Source organism: Spinacia oleracea, chromosome 2 (assembly GCF_020520425.1).
Source record: "Spinacia oleracea cultivar Varoflay chromosome 2, BTI_SOV_V1, whole genome shotgun sequence".
In the NCBI taxonomy this organism is placed as follows: Eukaryota; Viridiplantae; Streptophyta; class Magnoliopsida; order Caryophyllales; family Amaranthaceae; genus Spinacia; species Spinacia oleracea.
Window position 1 is genome coordinate 20,371,448 of NC_079488.1, and position 22,329 is coordinate 20,393,776.

Here is a 22,329-nt window from a genome sequence, read left to right on the forward strand (position 1 = left end):
GTCTAAATTCGTGAGGTTAGCGAATTCCGCTCCATCTATGTCGGCTAGTTGGACTGCTCCGCCAGGTAGGATGGTCTTTACAAAATATGGTCCGGTCCAATTAGGCCGGAATTTTCCTCGAGGGTCCGTAGTAGGTGCGCGGACTTCTTTCAACACAAAATCGCCTTTTTTGATATTTCGAGGTTTGACTCTTTTGTTGAATTGTCTTGCGATGCGCTTTTGATACACTTGCACGTGATGTAAATCTCTCAACCTCCGTTCGTCTAAAAGGACGAGCTCGTCTTACCTAGCTTGAACCCAATCGGCCTCGGGCAGCTTGCTTTCTAGGACGATCCGGAGGGAGGGAATTTCCAACTCGATCGGTTGAACTGCTTCCATTCCGTATACCAAGGAGTAGGGTGTTACTCCAATGGAGGTGCGGATTGAGGTTCGATAGCCCCATAATGCGAAGTGTAATTTGTTGGGCCAATCCTTATAATTTTCGGCCATTTTTTCGATTATGACTTTAATATTTTTGTTGGCCGCCTCTACCGCGCCGTTCATTTGCGGCCTATAGGGAGAGGATTTATGATGTTTGACATGATATTTTTCGAGCAGGTCTTGGACTTCGGCCCTAAAGTGGGAACCTTGGTCACTTATGATTTCATGTGGAACCCCGTATCGACAGAATATGTTCTTTTCTAGGAATCGAGCGACATGTTTGGCCGTTAATTTTGCATAGGAGACTGCCTCTACCCATTTAGTGAAGTAATCAATTGCGACTAAAACGTACTCGTGTCCCCCTACGCCTGTTGGTGTTACCTTGCCGATTATATTTATACCCCAGGTGGAAAAGGGCCATGGAGAAGTGAAGGTGTATAGTTCTGAGGGAGGCAAGTGGTTAAGGTTACTGAAGATTTGGCATTTTGGGCAAGTTTTTACAAAGTGATGGCAATTGGTTTCCATAGTGGTCCAATAGTACCCTAAGCGGGATATTTTTTGGGATAGCATTTTTCCGTTCATATGGGGTCCGCACACGCCGCTATGGTATTCTTCCATTAGTCTTTGGGCTTGGTTTTGGTGGACACAAAGTAACTTGATTTTATTCGGCGTGTATTTGTACAGTTCCCCCAGGATTATGCTATATTGTGAAGCGAGGAGGCGTAGGGCCTTTTGTGCTCGCGGGGAGGTGTTTGGGGTTCCCCACTTGTTTTGTAACGAAGGATGTCCGTATACCATGGTTCTTCTTTGGTGTTTTCAAGTTCGGAGTCTATGGCACAGCAATAAGCCGGCTCTTTCCTTCGTTCGACCCGAAGGGTCATTCCGTCCCATTCATTCGGGATGTTGAGCATTGAAGCTAGCTTTGCTAGTGCATCCGCGAATTGGTTGTCGTCTCTTGGTAAGTACGTATACTCGATTTTTTCAAATTGCTCGACTATTTGGTCTAAGTGAGCTTGATATTTTGAGAGACTAGTGCTTCGGACCTTCCATCTTTTGGATATATGGTTGATTATTAGGGAAGAATCCCCGAAGACTTGTAGATGCTTGACTCCGAGGCTAACTGCGGCCTCTAGCCCAACTATGCAGGCTTCATATTCGGCGGCGTTGTTTGTGGCCTCGAAATCAAGTTTGACGGAAATTGGTATATGGGCCCCTTCGGGACTGACTAGGAGAACTCCGACGCCGCATCCCTTCTGATTGGACGCGCCATCAAAGTATAGTGTCCAATAGTCGTCTCGTATCATCAGAAGTTCCTCGTCAGGGAGGAGGTAAGCTTCCGTGGTTTCCTCATTCGTGGTATGCTCGGCCAATAACTCGGCTACCGCTTTTCCTTTGATTATTTTTTCTGGCATGAATTTTAGGTCGAATTCTGAGAGCATGACCAGCCACCTGGACAGGCGACCATTTAGGGCGGGCTTTTCGAACATATATTTTAAGGGGTCTAGTTGTGACACTATATGAACAGTGTGGGCCAATAGGTAATGTCTGAGTTTTTTGGATGCCCAGACGAGGGCGAGGCAGGTTTTCTCAAGTTCTGTGTATCTCGTCTCGTACTGTATGAACTTCTTGCTCAAGTAGTAAATGGCTCGCTCGGATCCATGTACACACTGTGAGAGCATAGCTCCTGCTGCAGTATCCGTGACGGTTAGGTATAGGCGTAAAGGGATTCCGGGCAAAGGCGGGGAAAGGACGGGTGGTTTGCTTAAATATTCTTTGATTTTATCGAAGGCAATTTGGCATTGTTCATCCCATTCGGCTTTTTCTTCTTTTCTTAATTTTTTGAATATTGGCTCGCAAGTCATAGTAAGCTTGGAAATGAACCTACTAATGTATTGCAGCTTTCCTAGGAAGCCCCTTATCTGTTTTTCAGTTTTCGGTGGGGGTATTTCGGTAATGGCTTTGATCTTGGATGGGTTAATCTCGATTCCTCGCGTACTAACAACATATCCTAGCAATTTTCCAGAGGTTACCCCGAACACACATTTTTGTGGATTTAGTCTCATGTTATATTTCAAGATTCGGGCGAAGAATTTTCTAAGTGCCGGGAGGTGACCGTGCCGGTCTTTAGATTTGACGATCATGTCGTCTACATAGACCTCGATTTCTTTGTGTATCATGTGATGGAGTAACGTGGTGGCTGTTCTTTGATAGGTGGCCCCCGCGTTTTTCAAACCAAAAGGCATTACAGTGTAACAATATGTACCCAAAGGGGTAATGAAGGTTGTTTTTTCCATGTCTTCTTCTGCCATAAGTATTTGGTTATATCCGGCGTACCCGTCCATAAAGGAGAGAAGCGCGTGTTCTGCAGTGTTGTCTACTAGTATGTCAATGTGAGGTAGAGGGAAGTCATCTTTGGGACTGGCTTTGTTGAGGTCTCGAAAGTCTACGCACATTCGCACTTGTCCATCTTTTTTAGCTACGGGGACAATATTGGCCACCCATTCTGGGTAGTTGGAGACTCTTATGAAGCCGGCGTCTAGTTGTTTAGTGGCGTCATTTTGGGATCTAGCGGAATTTTATGCTCAGCGATTTCTCGATCTATTCCTGGCATGTCTTTGTAGGACCAAGCAAAGACACCCTCAAATTCCCGCAAAGTGGAGATTAGATCGGCCTTTTCAGTTGAAGTTAAGGTGAGACCAATTTTAATGATTTTAGGATTCTTCTGTTCCAATATTTACCGATTCTGTGTCCTCAATTATAGGAGTTTTGAGTTCTTGTTCATTTACAGCTTTTATTAATTCGGTATATTCCTCTTCTGGCTCTTTTTCGTGCTCATTAGTGGCGAGACATTCTGCATTATTACTCGGATTTTTAAGCGGCATATACTCAAAAGTTTTGTTTATCTTACTAAAGTCATGAAGCATTACATCAAAAAGATCTCCCGGAGTAGATATTTCCGGGTCTAAACTATTTTTGGGAAGGGTTACAATTTTGCTAGGTTCGGACTCGGAGTCAGACTCGGATCCAGACTCTAATTCTTCGTACATCGGACCCTCCCCCGCAGACATCTTGAACTTCATCCCACGAGCATTAGTCCATTTGAAAGTCTTGCGCCACCCTCGTTGGATTTGGTCATCTTTTGAGGGTGACGGAGCGATCAACTTAGTAGGATCGAACAATTCATCTTGAAGGGCTAATGCCATAATTTCTGTTTCATTCCTCGTTCTTTTCTTTTCTAACCCAAACAATAGCCCGAAAGCATGTGAGTTGGGGAGCGTTTTTGGCATAGCATGGTTCTTTGAGGCGAGTGGCCTTTAAAAACGTAGAGGGTCGCGTTCCAGAGTATGCATCTCTTGGGTTTGTGCGACCTCTAGGTATAGATGTTCGGGATATGCTTCTTCCATCGCGCTCCTTGATGGCTATCACGAGTAGGTATTCAGGGGCCCTGCATTATTGTTGTGGAGTAGGAGACACATTAGTTTGTTTCGTGAGTCGGTTTTTAGACATTTTATGACTACCCTTAAGTCGGACTAGTATATTTGGACTACTATGTGTGCAATTTGAACTCTTTATATTTTCGAAAATCTTTGCCCGTGTGACATTTATAATTATTGGCATGTTCGGTTTCGGTGACGAGCATTGTCGTCGTAGGAGGCCTAACAACGACACAAAGAGTTATTTATTTTTTATGAGTCGCTTGTAGAATCGAGTGCCTTTCTTACGCCCTCGTAGCAATTCTTTTTACGAACGGTTTTTTTGTGCTACGTATTTTCCTTTTGCGCGGGCACCGAGGCTGCTGCGCCTGACTAGAAGGCCAAGCAGCAACTTCAGCGCCCAGCGTAGGGTGTGAGAAATTCTGGCGCCCAGCCAGGGGCGTTGAAAATGCGTCCCTGGCTGGTTCTCATTTTCTGTTTGCGTCTACTTTTGTTTATGCGACTTCGATTTTGTGTGCTTGCCTAATAACGTCCTTTACGCGTTGTGCCGCGTTTGTGGGATTCGTTACAGGCCATCCCGAGCGTCGCTTATTTTTGTGGCGATCGTTCGGGTTTGCGGAACACGTATTCCGGTATAACTCTTTGGAAAATTGGTTTATGAATGTTTGGGAAATTTTTAAGGTCCTTGGTTTTTCTAGGATAGTTTGTCACACACAATCATACATTTCGTTACACATAACTAACATTCCATCATGAGGCAATAATAATATGTCATGTAGTTTATGATAGGCTTCTATGGGTAGTTATTTGCGCTTGGCTTGGTACCGCTTCTATCGCAGATCCACCACATACCCTGGCCGGGGTAGTGCTTTCAACAGACGAATTTCGTCCCAGAAGGCCAACCCGCAAGTGCAAGCCAAGGGGGCGTGCAGGCGAGAGGGACCTAGTGGGCGAGCGATTGGGTTTGGGACGGGTGTACTACTAGCGAAAGTGCCGAGTGGACAACATTCGAAGCGTATGCACCCCCCGGTTGGCGATGGGTATCCTTAGTCCCAACTCCCGAAATGAAACACCAAGGGAGCCAGGATTCGTTATGCGGTTCTGTCTGTTCACATTAATATGCTGATTTTCAGGTCGTCCCAACTTGATAGGGAAATAAACGCGGGGTAGGATCGTTTCACCCTTCGGCTATTTTGATTACCTACAAGCACGAGTATCTCCTTCACTTTCCCCAGTGGAGTCGCCACTGTGAGGGGGTCGAAAAAGCACGAGGCTAATGCGTGACCTCGTCCCTCGTGGGTGTGACGCTTCTTTTTGTCAAATCAAGTGTAATTGGATTTCCTGTGACTTTACACCCAATTGACTAGTAATATAGGAGTCGCCATTCAGTTTTTAACGACAATGAGAAAAACTGACAAAACCCGGTTATCGTGACATAAAGGGAGTGCAATTATGTTTGACCACGACGGCCGTAGGTTCCCTTGTGATCCCTGGTGGCGGGGATCGCTCAATGTACACCCGCAGGGTAGAGATTGAGGGTTCGGGGGACTGTAACTACCGAGAGGAGTACTCGCTCTTCGATAACTCCAGAGGCAGGATATCCTTACTAGCTCAGCATAAATAATTGAAGGGACATGCGTTAACTATTAAACTAATCTGAGTTGATTTTAACAATATGCAACATATAGTACTAGATCGAGCGCGATTATCTGATTTAGATTGTTTTAAGGGACCTAGCATGATAATCCAATTTCCCAAAACTATCATATTTATTAAGCGTGATCGAACAATCAGATTTAGTTAGTTTAACAGTTCATAAAAGGGCGAGGAAAGCAATTAAACCATGGAAAAGGGACACATTACGACGCACCCTTGAGAGGTGCGTCACGGTTCTCAGAAAACTAACCACTTTGACTTTGCTATTTCTCCTTTTATTTAACGAATCTCAAATTATGGGACGGGATACGTTCTGTTCGATTTATGCATCGATTGCGACAGAACGCGTGATCAGTTTTGCAGCGTGAAGCTTAGGCTTAGGGGTTTAGAGTCAATACTCAGAATAATAATTGTGTGTTGTTCTTTTCACGTCGAGCTTAAGGCCCTATTTATAGAAAGGAGTTCGTGGAAAGATAGATTCGTAGAACTCTAATCCACGAGGAATTAGGAAAAAAGACGTACTAGGTATTTTCAGCGCCCAGGCCTGGGCGCCGAAGATTTCGGCGCCCAGAACCAGGCGTTGAAAATAGGATCTTGGCTGTTTTCTCAGTCAGATTCGGATTCCTAGAATCCGGAGTATTTGAGATTTCATTGAGTCTTTTAGTGCGGATTAACCTTGTGACGGGATGCGTCTGGGCCCGTTACGAACTCTAGGCTCGTTAGGATTTTAATTAATACGTGACTCTTACTTTCGAATCATATTAGGAATAGGATTTTCTCGCAATTTCTATCTCATTTAGGATTTATGTTGGAGTGCAACACCTATAGGTTTCTATCTTTTATGACTTGCCACTTTTAACAACTACCATTACGGCAGTTACTATTTTTAGCAGGTTTCCATAAATAGCAGGTTTCTATAAATAGCAGGTTTTGGGTGAAATGAAAAGGGGAATTGAGATTCGTTATTTTATAGGAGATGCGTTGTCAAGTGGAGATTTAAGTTTTCATCATCGAACCTTCCCTTTCGGGAATGGGGACAAAAGTAGGTGTCTACAACCCCCTCAAAAAACCTCTGACTTGAGCAGTAAAGGAGAAGAAACAAGCTCTGAACTTAGGGTTCACATCCCCACTGCTAGCACCCCATGAAATCAGTGCATAACTACCTAGGTTAGTCTGTTTAATCATCTCAGCATACCTAGGAAGCAACTCATAAGCCTCAACCCAACCACCATGTATATTCTCTACTGCCATACTCCTTACTTTGTACATCAACCTCTTTTTCACCCTCAATTGAAATGTCTCTTGTGCATACCTCTTCAAAGTCTCAACAGGAATTTCAGTGTTGGCCTCTATCAGACTCATTACGTTCTTACACAACCACTCAGAGGCCACCACAGGGTCTCCTCCAATCTCCCACAAGTTTTGTGGCACCCACTGATCCCCTTAATAGCCCAACTGACAGTGTCAAACACCTTACTTGCATGTATCCTCCAGTCACAGGTTTCAATTGCACACACTGCAGTGTACCTATTACTGTCAACCCTCTCAACACTAAGTCCAAACCCCTCTTGTATGCAATAACTCCTCAAAACATCTAGGAAAGTGTCCTTATCTGGAAATATCAACCAAGGTTAACTTAATGGACCCATATGGTTGATGAGTCCATATCTTTCCATTCTTGTAGGCCTTGTTCATCTTACTAGAACCATCCAAACATTCCTCAAATAATAAGTCAGGCACATCATCTGTCATCACCTCAACCTCCACACCAGAATCAACCCAATCATGGAGGACATCCTCCTCTAGTTCAGAGTCTGATTCAGATTCCTCATAATCTGAATCCTCACTCTCCTCAGCTGAACCTATATCCTCAACATCAGTGAACACCCTTACATTCTTTGACCTCCCTGTACCCTTCCTCCCTATGCCTTTCCCTTTGGATACCCAAGTTCCAGCTTTCTTAGCAATCACTTTGTTAACCCTGAACCCTTTAGGTCTAGCTCTGCCCCCCTTCCTTTTAGTAGCTTAAGACTGGTTTTGGTTGTTCTGTGGTGGTATTGAATGGTCAGGCTCCTCATTTTGGTTGTTTTGTGGTGGTGGTGGTGGGGTGGGTTGTTTTGCCTTTGGTGTGGGTTGTTTCACTTCTACAAAAACACCTTTACTAGTCGCCCTTTTAGAGTCGCCTCAAATTAATGTGCGACACCAAAACATTTAGAGCCTCGATCATTTTATAAAACAGGCGACACGCCAAGTTGCTAGAGGATATTTCAAAGAGACTAGCGTGTCGCTCGGGTTATAAGATGAGACTCTAAAAGTTTTGGTGTCGCACATTGGTAACAGGCGACACCTGTTTCTTCTTTATTTTATTTTCAATATGTTTTCTAAAAAAGAAATTAAATACTTTATGTGTCGCCTGTGTTAAAAAACGAGACTCTAAATATTTTAGTGTCTCACATTTGGTAACAGCGACACCTATTTATTTTTAAAAACAATCAAATGAAATACTTTTAGTGTCGCCTGTGATATAAAGAGGGACTTTAAAAATGTTGGTGTCGCACATTAAAACACACGACACCTATTCCCTCCTTAATTTTATTTTAGTTTATTTCTTAAAAGTCATACGAAATAATTTTAGTGTCGCCAGTTAATTATTTTACGAAATAATAAGCGACACTACATTAGAATTATTAACCTACATTACATCAGAAGCATAATTAAAAATAAAAGTACGTGATTAAACCCAAAAAACTAATTAAAAAAATAAATTCGCAGGACTAATATTTCCTAAAGTTAGAAGCACAGGTGTTCCCCTAAAAAAATTAAACAAAATATCTTTCGGTTGTTTTTGTCGTCAAGAAATTAAACCTAAAAAAGATTGAAAATCCCTTTGTATATCCGATTCTTTTCTCCTCCCTCCTATCAGATCCTGGCTATGGCGGTGAAGATGATATTCACTCGATTATTTTGTCGGCTTCTCATCGTCGCTGCTCATGTGATACAACTTCGGTACCACCTCACTCCTCTTTCTTTTTCTTTTTCGTTATAAACTCTCCCTTTAAATTGGTTGATCTTCGTAGTTGATGCCCTCGATGTCCAGGGCTTCTATTGGGAAGCATCAAGGTTATTCGGATTTTATCTATGGTGGCATGGATCAAATTCACTAATTCAAACTTTAATCTTTCTCCCTTTACATTGTAAGTTCCGCCGCTAACCTTAAATTTGTATTTATGTTGTTGATTTTGTGATGAGTTCTCAATTGGTATTTTGGTATGTGATTGTTGTGACTTTGTTTTAATTCCTTCCATTCGATCTATTTTAGTGACAAAACGAGAAGCTAATTGAACTCGTATGTTGAAAATAACGAAGAAAGGGTTCACTAGAGATATGCTCGGATGCTCATAACTCAAATCGGCTTTCTACCTGCCACTAATATCACGACATTGGGTTTTCCAAATCTTTGAATCAATTGAGATTTCTGCTTGAAGAGATCGACTTGAATAGAATTATTAATAGCTTGAATCAAAAATGTCAGTTACATAACTTGGGTCATATGAGTAGTTTTATTTTAATTTTTCTGCTTTAGTTCACTGAATTTGTTTGACTGTTGTGGTATATAATTTTTCTATGTTATAGGTTTAAGAGTTGAATTGAATTATATACTGTTATAAAGTTGATGATTTATACATGGATCCGTCTCCAAATATTAAATCTGGTATGTGGGACAGCAGGACCTCTGTTGGTTGTTGTTGGATGCTTAGTTTTCCCCTTCATATGGAGTGTGCCTGTGGTGATGTGGTTTAGGTGGTTACGTTACTGCTGCTTTAGGGGAATACTGGGTGTTTCCAGCAAGGTCAGGGGCAAAACTAGCATAACCTGCATACCCTGAGTGCATGAGGTTGGTTCTAGACTGTTGTAGTTTCTAGATGATGCTAATGAGCCATCTGCTGATTCGATCTATCATGTTGAAGTTTTCTTGGTTGTCTGTAATTTTCTAGCTGAGCTATGAGCTTTTCTGGTGAGCTTATAGAAACAAAATTCTCTATTGTTGTTACATGTAGCTGGGGAGTCACAGTTTGGAGGATAAACTTTGTGTTAACTCTGCCACCATTGAAAACAATATTGTTCCTATGAATCCATAAAGCCCAAATCACAACAACAAACTCCATGGCTCTTTGACTCTCCTTTACATCCTCTCTCCAGAAGAAATTGAGGAAATTCTTGACCCACTCTTGCAGACTAATAGTCATTACAATATCCACTTTAATGCCAAGTGAACAGGCCCTCTATATCATGCCAGCAATCCAGCAATCTCTAAATATATGTTCTTCAGTTTCTTCATCCATCTTACAAATTGGACACATCGCATCTACCAGAATTCCCCTTTTCCTCATTCTCTTTCGAAGAGGAAGAGACTTCTGCAATATTTCAGCAATTGATGTAACTACTTCTTGTATATCCTTTTTTCTTGGTTAAGAGACACAATTGAGATGTTAGCTTGTTGATATGTGTTGTATTGGATATGCTGTTATTCAAAAACTGAAAGTATATGGTCTTTCATTTCCGCAACCTAATAGATTTTCGCAAAACATAACGTCTATTTTGCACATTTCAGTAGTCGCAGTCTTAATTAATTACTATGTTCTAATTGTCCATTATACATTATGTCATTTGGTTTATACATGGTTCTCTTTAATTTTGGGGTCATTTGGTTTTAAGAATTGAAAGTATTACAGGATAAATCGGTGATCACATGCATATTGAACAATGCTGTAACTGAGCGTATCATAGTTGAGGAAACTTTAGTGGTGTAGATGGAGCTGTCCTTTAATTATGCATGTATCTGATGTATCTGTTCAGTTTCAAGAGTCTTCAAATGACTGATATATGCCACGCAAGTGATTAACCGTGTTTCAAGAGTCTACAACTAATAATACTTGGAACAATTGTTCTCATGTTTAGGAGTTATCGGACTTGGCAAGCCAACAACAAAGGATCTCGAAAGTCTCTAAGATGGAAAGAAATTATAGTAAGATTTAATTAGTTTGATTATTATTTTTATCGTAATTCATTCATATATATGTTATTCTTTAATTTAATGTGTATTATATTTGTATCTTAGTGTTCTCGCAAACCGGAAATGCTTGAATGTGGCTATTACGTCATGAAGTACATGTATCAAATAGTTTTACTTGGATTACAAAGTATTAGTAACGTGGAAGAGGTACGTGTACATGTATGTTTGTTATTATTTTATCTCAGTTGTTACTATATATGCGCTAGCTTTTATCTAAGTTTTACTAATTAATACATTATTTTGTTGAAGTACAGATATTTTCTCCAAACCCCTACACACAGGAGGAGATCAATGATGTTCGAGAAAAATGGAGTAGATATTTTATTAGTAGTTGTTTGTAGTCATTTTCTAGTTTTCAGAGATAGAAATTAAACTATAACAAATCTTAGGTTATTTTTTGGAATACAATTATTTACAATTGTACGTTGAACCAACTTTCTTGTTTGAATTGATACAAAAATATTTTCGCAATTCTGCAAATCTCAGCTCTATTTATTATTTTTTTGAATTTATTACGTACGTAGAAATAATTTAAATTAGCGAGAACAAAATAAAAAAAAAACTAAAAACATAATACACACTTTAGGTGTCGCCTCCTATAATTACATGCGACTCCTTATGGTTAATTTGGAAAATGGTAATAATACTTCCGGTGTCGCCTTTTGGTATAATAGGCGACTCAAAATGGGTAAAAACATTTAAAATATAATTTGGAAAATACTTTTCGTGTCGCCTGTAACATTAAGAGGCGACTCTAAAGGTAATTAGCTTAATAAAAATAATTGTGCAAAACATCTTTCGTGTCGCCTCTTAGTATATTAGGCGACTCGATTATTAACAAATTTAATAGAAATGTCCGAAAAATATGTTTTCGTGTCACCTATACACTTTAGAGGAGACTCGTATAATAATAAAAAAAATTAAAAAAAATAATTTCGGAAATTATTTTCCGTGTCGCTTATAGAGATTAGAGGCGACATTAAAGGTTAATTAATTCCTTTAAAATAATTAAAAAGTATCTTTCATGTCGCCTCTTATTATAATAGGCGACTCGAAAAGATTAATTAATAAATTAATTTTTTTGAAAAATATATCTTCAGTGTCGCCTCTTCTATAACAGGCTACATGTATAATAATATTCGTGTCGCCTTAAAGGGGCGACTCCAAAACACCAAAAAGTTTTAGAGTCCCTAGCTTCAGAGTCGCACCATAGGCGACACTAAAGGCAATTTAGAGGCGACACGAAAAGGTGTTTTTGTAGTAGTGTTTTGGTGTTGGGGTGGGTTTTTTTGGTGTTGGGGTGGGTTATTTTGGTGTTGGGGTGGGCTGTTGTGGTGATGGTGTGGGGTGTTGTGGTGGTGGGGTGGGAGCTGATGAAGAGGGTCTCCTCATAGGGGTCAGTTTCTTGGCTTTAGGAGCCTTAGGAGCTTTAGAAGGAGCTTTTGGAGTAGTAGGCTTGACTTTGGGCTTTTGCTTTGGTTTAGGAGAAGTAGGTGTTTTGGTGGGTGGAGATTCTTGTGTGGGTTGTGGCTGAGAGGCTCCTGGAAACACCTCATCAGCACCATCCTTGCTTATAATCCTCACATACTCAGTGGTTAAGTCCTCACAATCAACCACATGCACCTCCACAGCTACTGTGTACTCCATTTGTTCCTGAATTTCCCTTAAAATGTCCTCTCTTTCCTGTTTTTTCCTCATTTCCTCTTTCTCCTCTCTTTGAGCCATCAGAAGTTCATCTTGTCTCTCCTTGAACTTTCTCTCACTCTCCTTCCTATGATGCTCAATTGTGGCAACAACATTTCTAAACACCACCCCTGGTTTGTCTGTACCCTCAACCCATATTTCAGCAGCGTCTTTACCCCAATTCCATCCTCACATTAGATTCATTGTCTTATCATCTACCAACTCAACTCTACCACAAGGAGACTCAATAAACAGGGCAAATATACTAGGTAAAAACACATCTTGCTTAACTGATTCCTCAAAAACATCCAAAAACAACCTCAAAAGACGATACTTTTCCATGTCTGTAACTCTCACATCAAAGCTATGTGATCCATAATGCAATAATAACCAAATTGCAGTCATCCTAAAAGAAAAATTTAAGAAAATAAACAAGAATTTCCATTCAAACAACAACAATTCATCAATAAACAACCACAATTCATGATCACAATCAAATTCAAGAAGTCACTAGGATAGAATATCATATGAGATAGAGTTATGTTATATGATATGAGATAGAAGTCTATAGGGACTTAGGAGTATTACGAAGTGTAGGACATCTAGTTTGTAATATAAACAGAGGCGTATACCCACGAATAATATGACACAAATCAAATAATATATTCTCCATAATTTGACATGGTATCAGAGCGAGGTTACCACTAACCACAACTTACCACTAACCAATCAATTAATCACAACAAATTCGAGGAAAAACTAACCACTAACCAATCAATTAGTCACAACTGACAATTTCAAATAATCACTGACAATTTCGCAAAACCCTAACCCTAATAAATTTCGCGAAAAAAATAAACTTTACAAGCAAAAAAAATCAGCGAATAAGGGATTATTACCTTGAAGTAGATTATCCAACTTCAAAAATGGCCCTTGTTCGTTGACTGCACCTGAAGCTGTAAATAGCCTCAAAGTTCCCCCCTTTTTGTCGCGGATTCACCCAAAGAACACCCACGAACTCGCCAAAACAGTGTGCAACAAATTTCGCAGAAATTTTTAAGATCTACCCATAATTTTTTTCAATTAGAGTAGAATCCAGGAAGGTTGAAAAACAAGGGAGAGGAGAGAGAAAGAGGAGAAGTTGAGAAGTTTTTTTTTTTTTTTTTGGGAATTTCTGCCACATTTGTTGCCTAAATCGCGCCAAAGAAGAATTAAGGGCAATTTGGTAAAACACAACTAACGACAGGCTAACGTCCGTTAAGTCCAGGTGCATTTAATGAACAATACGGAATAATAGGGGTATTCTATGAATTCTGAAACGCGCAGGGGTATTTGGTGCATTATTGCAAACCTCAATGGCATTTCATAAAAAAACCGTATAAGATATACACATACATATATCATATAGGGGTAAGGGTATAATGGGCATCCACCCTAATATATTTTATAACACTCCCCCTTGGATGTCTATTATCCAAAACTATACAATGCCTTATAAAGCGCATGAAATGCTGCCTCATTAAAAACCTTACCGGGAAACCCAGTGGGAAAAACCATGGTTAAGGGAAAAAGAGTGCAACGCGCATTTAATCCCCCTAATGACAACATCACTGAAAATCTTTGAGACGAAACAATCCAATGAGGTGAACTAACTTTTTAAATGTAGCAGTAGGAAGTGCCTTAGTAAACAAATCTGCCAAATTTTCACTTGAACGGATCTACAAGACATTTATATCGCCATTCTTCTGAAGTTCATGAGTGAAAAAGAATTTTGGTGAGATGTGCTTTGTTCTATCACCTTTGATGTATCCTTCCTTGAGTTGTGCAATACATGCTGCATTATCCTCATACAAAATTGTTGGTGCCTCTTTCCCGGAAGATAAACCACAATCTTCTCTTATATGCTGAATCACAGACCTTATCCATACACATTCACGACTAGCCTCATGAATTGCTAAAATCTCAGAATGGTTAGAGGAAGTAGCTGCAATAGTTTGCTTCATAGAACGCCAAGAAATGGCAGTACCTCCACATGTGAATAGATATCCAGTTTGTGATCGGCCATTATGAGGATCAGATAAATACCCTGCATCTGCAAAACCAACTAAACCTTCTTTGGATAAATTAAGAAAGAACAAACCCATATCTTTCGTACCTTGTAGATAACGACGTACATGTTTAATCCCATTCAAATGCCTCCGGGTTGGGCATGAGCTAAACCTTGCTAACAAATTCACAGAAAATGATATGTTAGGTCTTGTATGACTAGCAAGATACATCAATGCCCCAATTGCACTTAAGTATGGTGCTTCAGGACCAAGAATTTCTTCATCATTTTCCCGAGGACGGAAAGGGTCCTTATCCACATCAAGTGATCTTACAACCATAGGGCTACTCAATGGATGTGCTTGATTCATAGAGAACCTCTTTAGCACCTTTTATGTATATGTTGTTTGATGCACAAGGATTCCATTCATTAGGTGCTCAATTTGTAACCCCAAGCAAAATTTGTCTTTCCAAGATCTATCTTTCATTTCAAATTCTTTCTTTAAACATTCCACTGTCATGGAAATCTTTTCAGGAGTTCCAACAATATTTAGATCATCAATATACACTACAATTATAACAAAGCCTTATCCAATCCTCTTTATAAAAATGCATGGGCTAATAGGATCATTCTTATAGCCTTTTTTCAACAAGTACTCACTAAGGCGGTTATACCACATACACCCAGATTGTTTCAATCCATTAAGAGATCTATTCAATTTGATAGAGAAATGTTCTCGAGAACTTGATTTTGTTGCTTCTGGCAACTTAAATCCTTCTGGGAGTTTCATATAGATATTATTAACCAGTGAGCCATACAAATAAGCTGTGACTACATCCATTAAGCGTAAGTCAAGTCCCTCTCTCATTGCCAGACTGATTATATATATAAAAGTTGTTGCATCCACCATAGGAGAATATGTCTCCTCATAATCAATGCCTGGTCTTTGTGAGAATCCTTGTGCAACTAATCTTGCTTTATATCTTTCAATATCATTATTTTCATTTTTCTTTCGCACAAAGACCCATTTATGTCCCACTGGCTTTACATCTTCAAGTGTACAAACTACAGATCCAAATACTCCTCTTTTTGCAAGAGATTTCAATTCTGATTCAATTGCTTCCTTCCACTTTGGCCAATCATCTCTATGTCTACATTCTTCAATAGAATTTGGTTCATGATCCTCATCCTCATCCATAACATCTAATGCTACATTGCATGCAAAAACATCATCGACATCGATTTGATTTCGGTTCCATGTAATTCTAGACATGATATAATTTGTTGAAATTTCTTCATTATCAGGTACCTGAATTTCCTCTTCTATCATGCCTAAAGTCTCTTCTGGAGATCCTTTAAAATTGTTTGTATCCTTGATTTGACCATCATCAAACATTGCTCCTTTCCTTTTTCGAGGATTCTTGTCTTTGGAACCTATTGGTCTTCCACGCTTCTGGCGTGCCTTAGATTCATTAGCAACATCATTTCGTCCTTCTGAGACATCAATCTTAATTGGAGCATTCACAACTGGTATATGTGACTTAGTAACTCTCTTTGGGTCAGTAAAAGCGTCTGACAACTGATTTGCTAAACTTTGTAAATGAATTATCTTTTGAACTTCTAGTTCAGATTTCTTAGTACGAGGATCAAGATGAGACAATGATAATTCTTAAATACAATGGGTGTACAATAAATATTATGCACCGGAGTAAAAGTTAACTCAAATGCTTAAAAGTTAAGCATATATATATGTAAAAGTTATCTATTTTTCAGTGACAAATTTTTTCATTTTAGTAAAACTTATTTCATCAAAATACCTAATAATGTATAAAATTAATCATTTAACCCTTTAAAATATTTAACTATCAATTTTTTTTTTACTAATATAAAAGTTAATCAAAACTAGGTTAAAGTTACCAAAAAATGGGTTAAAGTTATCTTGGTGTACAATAAATTTATTGTACACCAAGATAACTTTTACACATTTTTTTGTAACTTTAACCTAGTTTTGATTAACTTTTATATTAGTAAAAAAAAGTTCATAGAAATGGTTAAATGATTAATTTTATACATTATTGGTGGCTTTGAAAAATATGTTCTACTGAAATGAAAAAATTTATCACTAAAAAATAGATAACTTTTACATATATAAGCTTAACTTTTAAACATTATGAGTTAACTTTTACTTTGGTGTACAATATTTATTGTACACCCTTTGTAAATAAGAATTTGTGATTTGCAAAAGGTCTTGCATGCACAAGTTGTACAATAAATTTATTGTGCACCAACATAACTTTAATCCAGTTTTCTCTAACTTTTATACTATTAAAAAAAAGTTAGTAGATAAACATTTTAACGTGTTAAATGATTAATTTTATACATTATTAGTGATTTTAAATAAATATTTTTGATTAAAATAAATATTTTTATTAATAAAAAGTAGATAACTTTTACATATATAATGGTGACTTTAAGCATTTTACGTCAACTTTAACTTCGGTGTACAATATTTATCGTACACCTCATGTAAATAAGAATTTGTGATTTATTTTCTCCCCCTAACAAGGGAAACTGACTCATTAAAATGACAATCAACAAAATGAGCCTTAAATAAATCCCCTGTAATTGGCTCAAGATATTTGATTATTGACGGGGAATCAAATCCAACATATATTCCCAACCTCCTTTGAGGACCCATCTTGGAGCGTTGTGGTGGACGTATAGGGACACAAACTGCACATCCACAAATTCTAAGATGGGATATATTTGGTTCCTGACCAAAAATCAATTGTGATGGGGAGAACTTATGATAATTTGTTGGCCTGATGCGAATCAATGCTGCTGCATGTAATATAGCATGTCCCCAAGCAGAATTTGGGAGTTTAGATTTCATTAGTTATCGTCTAGCAATCAACTGAATGCGTTTAATTACTGATTCAGCAGGACCGTTTTGTGTATGAACATGTGCTACAGGATGTTTGACATTTATCCCAATGGACATGCAACAGTCATTGAAAGATTGAGAAGCAGCATTATCAAGACGAATAGACTTGATAGGAGTATCTGGAAAATGTGCTCTTAATTTAATCAATTGAGAAAGTAACCTCGCAAACGCCAGGTTGCGAGTTGATAACAAACATACATGTGACCATCTAGTCGATGCATCGATTAAAACCATAAAGTATCTAAATGATCCACATGGGTGATGTATTCGCCCACAAATATCCCCTTGTATACGTTCCAGAAAATTGAATGATTCGAAATTTATCTTAGCTGGTGATGGTCGAATTATCAACATTCCTTGTGAGCAAGCAACACATGAAAAATTATTAGAAAGAATCTGCTGGCTCTTTAATAAATGCCCACAAGAATTTTCAATGATTTTTCGCATCATTATTGAACTGGGATGGCCTAACCGGTCATGCCAAACTATGAAGCTATCAGTAAATTCCTGGTTTACTATAGCATGTGTTTCAATCGAATTAATTTTTGTGTAGTACAGACCAGTGGAGAATGTAGGTAATTTCTCCAAGGCAATTTTGTGCCATGGTTTATGCTCGTGATTTGAAGGAATTCATCATTTCCTTCATTGACCGTCTCAATATGATAACCATTACTTCGAATGTCTTTAAAACTCAATAAGTTTCTTTGAGACTTAGGAGAATATAATGCATCAACTATGTCAAATTTAGTACCCATAGGCAAAAATATATTTGCTCTTCTGGAGCCTTCTATAATATTTGTACTACCTGATATAGTATTCACACTAGTTTTTCTCATCATCAATTGAGAGAAATTACTTATTTTTAAGTATAGTATGAATAATTGCACTGTCTGCAAGACACAATTCTTCATTACTATTTCCCACTGAACTCGAGAGGAATTCATTTTCTTCAAGGAAATAAAAATACGCGTCACAATAATCAAACATGTCCAAATAACCATTGTAAAATAAAACACCAAAAATAATACAATATCTTAGAAAACACACAAAATATAAAGTCATAGTACAATCACAAAGCTCACAACATAAACACATAATGTCATAGTTAAACTACTACAATTTTATATCAAATCCAACACAATATATTAAAGGCTTAATTATTCCCTTCAGGGGAAGTAAAGAAATCTGCAACATCTAAATGAGTTGCATCACCAGAATCGAAATTACCTTCGCCATCTTCAAATATAAGATTGGTCTCAACATTCTTTCCTTTCTTCTTCAATGATGATTGATAAAGGTCAACAAGGTGTTTTAGAGTGTGACATACGCATGACCAATGGCCTTTTCCTCCACAATGATAACAAACACTAGTCTCATTGTCACTTTTTCCTTTCTCACCTTTACCATCTTTGCGGTCCCACTTCTGGTGGGAATGTAAGCTCTTGTAATAACCTCCACGACCTCTACCATAGCCACCAAAACCACGTCCACGGTCACGGCCTCACCATTGGCCACGACCATGACCACTGCTGCTGGCATGGTTTTTATTCTTTGATACTTTCCCATTATGGGATGTCACATTCTCTTCAGGGAATGGAATTGAGCCAGTAGGGCGTGCTTCATGATTTTTCATTAACAACTCATTATTTTGTTCAGCCACAAGAAGACAAGATATCAATTCAGAATATTTTTTAAAACTTTTTTCTCGATACTGTGTCTGCAGGACAACATTGTTTGCATGAAAAGTGGAGTATGTTTTTTCTAACATATCTGCATCAGTAATTTTCTCTCCACATAATTTCAGTTGACAAGTAATTTTAAATATGGCTGAGTTATATTCACTCACAGATTTAAAATCTTGTAATCTTAAATGCAATCATAATGAGCCTTTGGCAATATCACAATTTTCTGGTGGTCATACCTTTCCTTTAGATTACTCCAAAGGATTTGTGGGTCTTTAACTGTCAGATACTCAGTTTTAAGCCCATCGCGGAGGTGATGGCGAACAAATATCATAGCTTTAGCTTTATCTTGACATGTTGCTTTATTTCCTTCTTTTATTGTGTCACCAAGCCCTTTAGCTTCTAGGTGTATTTCAGCATCTAACACCCATGATAAATACTTCATCTGTTCTTATTTATATGACACAATTATTTAGTCACGTTTTCCAATGCAAGATTTCAAACATTAATATCTACAATTATGGATAAGAAAAAATTATAAAAATTCGATATTTAAAAAATATTTATTCAGACGAATCAAACAAGACCACACACGACTATGTTTTTTCTTAAGTATAAATCACAAATTGAAATCAAAGGAGCTTGTGTGAATAGTACTAAAATCCCAATTGTGTCATATAAATAAGAATAGAGGAAGTAGTTTTTTTCGGTAATATCAAGGGCCACAATCTCAACTTTTTCAAGATTCGCCATAATTCACGATAACGATGATTCTCGTAGTTATTTTCTCGTTTGTTCAATCGTGGTTTCCTTTGATTCCATCAAGAATTAGCAATGGTGCTGATAACGTATTATAAAAGTAGAGAGAGAGGGAGAGAGAGGGAGAGAGAGGAAGAGAGAAAACTAACTGTAAGTTCTTATTCTTCATCCATATCCATAAGCATATATATAATATATACACATACATATATCATATAGGGGGTAAGGGTATAATGGGCATCCACCCTAATATATATTTTATAAAGCATATAAATTTAAATCGGTATATTACTTGAAATTAATAGAATATGAAAGATAAAGAAGCATGAAATTTATTGGAGGTGAAGGGGAATGTAATTTTTTTGGTGGTGAAGGGACATGAAATTTTTTGTTGTGAAGGGGCATGAAATTGGAGAAAGAAATAACATGACTTTTTTATTTAAAAAAACTAGTTTTTGGGCCCGGACGATGCCTCGGGTTACTACATTAATAACATATAAATTTACTTATGGAGTATATTTTTTTTGGCAATGATGACACGAAACATGTAATAGCTTAGTGGAAAAAGCTTTATTGTTTAAACTCAAGGTTAGGGGTCCACGTTTGACATTTTTCCTTAATGTATATGAAGATTACATGGAGCGAACGACCTTTAAGTAGAGCACCACGTGTCACGTATACTTTATTTTAGACGCCTTTTAATATATATAGTATAGACAAAATGATCAATATGTTTTCAAGGAGTGACACATGGCATTCCAGATTTCTTGCAAATGTGTCTGCTATTAAATACTAGATTATGTCCCGTGCATGCTCGAATATTTTAAAATTATTGTTTGACCATATTTTTTATAAAATACTTCTTCTCTTAAACATAATGCACAATTAATAAATCTTGAACATATTCATATTTAATCATCTGATGTGAAACTTTACGTATTACATATTTTATATGCATAATATGCTAATTTGATCAAAATATTGATTAAATGTATTTTTTATTATTGATATACCGATTTGACAGAAATATTTCAATATAATGTTAAGCAAGTTATTATGTGGTATTTATTATTGTCTTATTTAGTAAGCCAATATTTTGTTTCCATACATAAATCATTTATAAAAACTGTTAAAAACTAAATACATAAATAAATTAGATATATTTTAGGAAGTAGGCTTTTGGCGGGAAAAAATTGCACCAAGAAATGACATGTGTCATTCCTGATGTCTTTTTTAGTATATAGTAATAGATAGTATAAAAGTACTAGACGTGAACTTGCTATGCTACCGTTGTTTATTCAATTTTCCTTTGAATTTAGTGGTCGACGTTAGATATGGAGTAATAGAGCATGGCAGAGGAAATCTCCAGTTCGATTAGTTCCTAAAGGGTATTTGTCCTTTTGTTTCTTTGTTGTTTGTTAACCCATGGCGCATTAGGAAGAGTATATTCCCCACCCGAGCTTTATATGGATATACTTCTGATGATAACCAATATATATTAAACACACCAAAAATGTACGTGTCATCTTCTGACGCGTCCTGTGATTTTTTATTATTATTAAAAAAAATTCATATGGATATTTATTATGGAAAGAATAAAAAATACGAATAAAAATATTCTGAACATCCATAACTGGATCACATATTCGATCTATAAAATAGAATATCCTAACAAATCTGGGTATCGGGTCATATATTAATGCTTGATCCAAAAATTTGGATATCGGATACGGTTACATATATTATTCTAAAGGCAAAGGGTAACTGATCTCGATAAGCGTTTTTTCATTTTAAAATTTTTTGTCGAATCCTAAATTTCTAAACTAGTACTGTGCGAATCACTTTATAATTCGAATAAATGGTAATTGAAAGTTATTTTCCCATTAACACTTGACGAAATCTGATTTTGTTTTACTTAATGAAAAAAATTCTTTTTAATATTTGTGTAGAATGAAAAATAAACAAATTACTTCGTATTTATTAAAATCCGTGCGTTGCACGAGACCAACCTAGTCTCTCTCTATAAACTAGTTTTTTTTTCAATAAAAACAAAAACAAAAATATTGATAGTTAGTAATTAATTGTTAACGTCTTTAATTTTTCCATTATGTAAAAAAAGTTAAATATTTGATTTTCTATGCTTAATTGAATACTTTCTCATTTTGTTTAGTTGACACAATTTGACCTTTTTAGTATATAACTTTTAACCCTAGCAAATGATAGATTCTATATTTTATCAAATCTATATAATGGTGCACGTTGATATAAAACTTAAAGGGGCAATCAACTAATTAAGGTTTTTTGTAATAAAAACTAAAATTAGGTTTCAAGGGTAAAGAATTTGTTTAAAAAAAAAAACATAAAAGAACAAGAAGATTGACACGTGACAAGAAATTATGCTTTAAAATATTAGTATAGATGATAATAATATTCATTAATATATGAAGTTATTGGTTATATCGGTTCATAAGATTGTATTCAATGCTCATCGTTCGTCCTAATTGGTTGACATTCTTCCACATGAAGCCCAAACTTTATAAACCACTTTCATTTTTGAATTTAAGCACCATTAATACTGAAACCAAGCTCGTAATTTTGGGCGAACAAAATTGAGAACAGGGTGAAGTTTC

The 22,329-nt window shown here is 37.2% G+C and overlaps 1 protein-coding gene across 5 annotated transcripts; it reads left to right on the forward strand.

Annotated features, from left to right (window-relative positions):
- Positions 1–8,309: 8,309 nt before the first annotated feature.
- On the forward strand, positions 8,310–11,055 carry LOC110802992 (uncharacterized). Of its 5 annotated transcripts, none has more exons than XM_022008447.2 (5): positions 8,315–8,516; positions 8,588–8,704; positions 10,470–10,536; positions 10,630–10,731; positions 10,834–11,055. In XM_022008447.2, the coding sequence occupies exons 2-5, from the start codon at positions 8,649–8,651 to the stop codon at positions 10,954–10,956; spliced, it is 348 nt and encodes a 115-aa protein (XP_021864139.2). In that variant the 5' UTR covers positions 8,315–8,516; positions 8,588–8,648; the 3' UTR covers positions 10,957–11,055. The 5 variants fall into 5 exon arrangements, 4 of the variants coding, with proteins under 4 accessions (XP_021864139.2, XP_021864138.2, XP_056692514.1 ...); XM_022008446.2 differs by having other exon boundaries at positions 8,608–8,704; XR_008927521.1 differs by having other exon boundaries at positions 8,310–8,704; positions 8,830–10,536; positions 10,839–11,055.
- Positions 11,056–22,329: the final 11,274 nt, after the last annotated feature.

Coding starts and splice junctions, on each gene's coding strand:
- LOC110802992 (XM_022008447.2), top strand. CDS start 8,649: ATGGTGGCATGGATCAAATTCACTAATTCAAACTTTAATCTTTCTCCC. Junction 10,537..10,629: donor TAAGATGGAAAGAAATTATA/GTAAGATTTAAT, acceptor TTTGTATCTTAG/TGTTCTCGCAAACCGGAAAT. Junction 10,732..10,833: donor GTATTAGTAACGTGGAAGAG/GTACGTGTACAT, acceptor ATTTTGTTGAAG/TACAGATATTTTCTCCAAAC.